The sequence below is a fragment of the Rhincodon typus genome, chromosome 22 (assembly GCF_021869965.1).
Source record: "Rhincodon typus isolate 14 chromosome 22, sRhiTyp1.1, whole genome shotgun sequence".
Classification (NCBI taxonomy): domain Eukaryota; kingdom Metazoa; phylum Chordata; class Chondrichthyes; order Orectolobiformes; family Rhincodontidae; genus Rhincodon; species Rhincodon typus.
Window position 1 is genome coordinate 40,050,722 of NC_063353.1, and position 3,950 is coordinate 40,054,671.

The 3,950-nt window shown below is 46.9% G+C and overlaps 1 protein-coding gene across 1 annotated transcript in view; it reads left to right on the forward strand.

Annotated features, from left to right (window-relative positions):
* fbxo18 (F-box DNA helicase 1) overlaps positions 1–3,950 on the forward strand; it is a 64,643-nt gene that overhangs the window by 47,937 nt on the left and 12,756 nt on the right. Inside the window, exon 19 of the mRNA XM_048609997.1 lies at positions 2,743–2,877. Within this exon, the coding sequence (XP_048465954.1) occupies positions 2,743–2,877 (135 nt within the window). The remainder of the gene's footprint in view (positions 1–2,742; positions 2,878–3,950) is intronic.

The window sequence follows — 3,950 nt, forward strand, 5'->3', positions numbered from 1 at the left end:
TCTAGGTGGTGTTCCCATGTATCTGCTGCCCTTGCCCTTCTAGGTGGAAGTGGCTGTGGGTTTGAAAGATGCTGCCCGAGATGCTGGGCACCAATGGAGGAGGCTGACATGGACCATCCCCTTGGCCCTTCTGATTAAAGATTAAATGCTTCAGCTTTACCTTTGCACTAATATGATGAGCTCTTCCATCATTGAGGATGGGGATATTTGTGGAGCCTCCTGCTCCAGTGAGCTATTTAGTTGTCCACCACCATTTATGACTGGACATGGCAGGACTGTAGAGCTTAGATCTGATCCGTTGGTTGTGGGATCGCTTAGCTCTGTCTATCACTTGCTGCTTATGCAGTTTGGCGTGCAAGGAGTCCTGTTTGGTGATTTCACCAGGTATGCCTGCTGCTGCTCCTGGCATGCCCTCCTGCACTCTCCATTGATCCAGAGCTGATCCCCTTGGCTTGATGGTAATGGTTGAGTGAGGGATATGCCAGGCCATGAGGTTACAGATTGTGCTGGAGTACAGTTCTGCTGCTGTTGATGGCTCAGTGCTTCATGGATCCCCAGTCTTGAGTTGCTAGGTCGGTTTGAAGGCTGTCCCATTTAGCACAGTGATAGTGCCACACAACACGTGGAGGTTATTCTCAATGTGAAGGCAGCTGTTTATATTGGCCCAGACCTGTCCATGACAGAGAAAAACCACAAAAGTAATTCGTTATTACTCTTTTGCAGTGAGTGCAGAGATGATCCCAATTAGTGGGAACTTATGAAGTAGGAAAAGCTTGAGGATATTTGATTTACATTTTCTGGGGAAAGCAAGTAGGCTTTGAGACAATGTAATCCAGATTTTTAGCATGTGTTGTTTTTAGCACAAAGACGTTTTCATTCTGTTAATGGTTTTGTCATTCAGTCATTTGACATGAAAGAACACAAGAAGTGATGAATGAGCAATACTACCCTTATTCACAGCAGCGATTTGCTTTAAAACTTAGCCTGTGATTTCTGATGACTTTCCTTAACACTGTCTATTCTCTAGTGCTCTCTGCTGCTTCGACAGTTATTGTGTCAACTACTAGGTTTCTGAAACAAATACTATTGTTCCATTTGGCCCTAGGAAATGCGTCATCTATCTGTTAAAAAATATTTATAATTGTCTTTAATCCTTTCAATTTTGAGCCCCTATCGTGTAGCCGTTCCCCCTCAATCTTCCTGGTTAGCAGCTCCCTGTCTCTAATGGTGTTTCCCTTCACTCCACCCAAAGCCTCCTCCACTATCAAATCTCAGATGTTCAGATGATTAGATGGGACCCAACCTCCCGTGTCTATCCTGGGGTTGATCACCCAGAAGATCAGCACTCGCCCCCGAGCTTGAGAGACGGGAGGAGATCTGGCACTTCTGTGTTCGTCCGACTGAGGGATTGCTAGAGTAGGGCTTGGAAAATTACACTTAGCTTGTGTTCTACAGTTGGGCTTGCATGAGGAGACGGTGACACAGTGTTAATGTCACTGAACCAGCAGAGGCCATGGATTCGAATCTCACTGTGGCAGATAGTGAAATCTGAGTTCAGTCAAATCTCGGATTTAAAAAGCTAGCCTAGTGGTGTGACCCCGTTTGCTGTAAAAACCCATTTTAGTTCACTAATATCCTTTAGGCAGGGAAATCAACCATCAATATCTGGTCTGATCTACATGTGACTCCAAACCTGGTTGACTTTTAAGTGCAAATGAGCAATACATGCTGGCCGAGCCAGTGACGTCCCATAACTAAGTAAAAAGAAAAAAAAACCTGCCTTAATTTGGCTCAGCTTTGGGAGTATTTTTTGATACTGAAGTCACTGTAGTGTCTAGGGTAAGTGCAAGCTGAAGCCAGACCATTCTGACTATGGCCAGCCATGATCATAGAATCGCTACAGTGTGGAAGCAGACCATCCAACCCACCGAGTCCACACCGGCCGTCCGAAGAGCGTCCCTACCAGACCCACACTCCTATCCTATCCCTCTAACCCTGCATTTCCCATGGCTAATCTACCTAACCTGTACCATCCCTGGACACTATAGTAATTTAGCATGGCCAATCCACCCAACCTGCATATCTTTGGGCTGTGGGAGGAAACCGGAGCACCCGGAGGAAACCCACACAGACTCGGGGAGATTGTGCAAACTCCACGCAGGCAGTCACCCGACTCACATCCTGGTGCTTTGAGGCAGCAGTGCTAACCACTAAGTCACTGTGCTGCTGAATTATGATGAATGATGAAACAGCTCGGGGGCTGAATGGTCTTTTCCTGCTTCTGTTTTTGACATTCTTATTGTCCTTGGAAAGTACAGAAATCGCTGTTGTTAAATTGTGGGATATTATACCAGTTTAAGTCTTGTCACAACATTTACACCTACAGTGATAACACAGTGTGGAGCTGGAGGAACACAGCAGGCCAGAAGGGTTTTTCTGAAGAAGGGTCCTGACCCGCCGAAACATCAGCTTTCCTGCTCCTCTGATGCTTCCCGGCCTGCTGTGTTCCTCCAGCTCCACACTGTGTTATCACTGACTCCAGCATCGGCAGTTCTTACTATCTCTATGTCTACAGTGAGCTGATTTGACATGGGCGGGTGGTCCACTTTCGGATTGATACGGGCTGTGGGGAGTGAAGCTAAGCAGGACCTCACCTGTTTTGTGTATGGTCTGCTATTCCTTTGCTGTTTTTAGGAATTGTTTCCTACCTTTTTTAAACCTAGTTCATTTCAACACTTACAGGAGTATTTTCTGAAGCCAGAGCTGACTTCTAGTTTGCTCCGAGAAGGGATGCTCCTTCGTTGCCATGCAAAAGGGTGTTCAAATTTCATCGAGAGTGAAACTGCATTAACTCTGAGAAAAATATTGAATAGACAGGTGAGTATTTTAAAAGGGGTTTTTATTGAAGGGGTTGATAAAATGATGGCTCCTTGTTTGTGACCACAGTGGTAACCTCTAGGTAAATTACGTAGAAACCGAGAGACATAGAAAATAGGAGTAGGCCATTCATCCCTTTGAGCCTGCTCTGCTATTGGATGAGCATGGGTAACTATTTAACTCAGTATCCTTTTCCCACTCTGTCTCTATTCCCTTTGGTCCCTTTAGCCCTAAGAACTATATTTAACTCCTTGAAAACATTCAATGTTTTGGGCTCATCAGCTTTCTATGGTCAAGAATTCCACAGGCTCACCACTCTCTGGGTGAAGACATTTCTCCTCATCTGAGTCCTATATGGTCTTCGCTGTATCCTTAGACTTTGACCCCTGGTTCTGGACTCCCTGGTCATCATCCCTGGACTTCATCTGCGGGAAGTGCACCCAACTCCAGCTCCTCGGAAACCGTGTTAGGGAACTGGAGCTGGAGCTGGATGAACTTCGGATCATTCGGGAGGCTGAGGGGGTAATTGAGAGGAGTTATGGGGAGGTAGTCACACCTCAGGTACAGGAAAAAAGTAGATGGGTTACAGTCAGGGGACGGAAAGGGAACAGGCAGACAGTGCAGGGATCCCCTGTAGCCATTCCCCTCAAAAACAAGTATACCGTTTTGGATACTGTTGGGGGGGACGACTTACCAGGGGTAAGCCATGGGGTACAGGTCTCTGGCACAGAGTCTGTCCCTGTTGCTCAGAAGGGAAGGGGGGAGAGGAAAAGAGCATTAGTCATTGGGGACTCCATAGTTAGGAGGACAGATAGGAGATTCTGTGGGAACGAGAGAGACTCGTGGTTGGTGTGTTGCCTCCCAGGTGCCAGGGTCCGTGATGTCTCGGATCGTGTTTTCGGGATCCTTAAGGGGGAGGGGGAGCAGCACCAAGTCGTGGTCCACATAGGCACCAACGACATAGGTAGGAAAAGGGATGGGGACGTAAGGCAGAAATTCAAGGAGCTAGGGTGGAAGCTTAGAGCCAGAACAAACAGAGTTGTTATCTCTGGTTTGTTACCCGTGCCACGTGC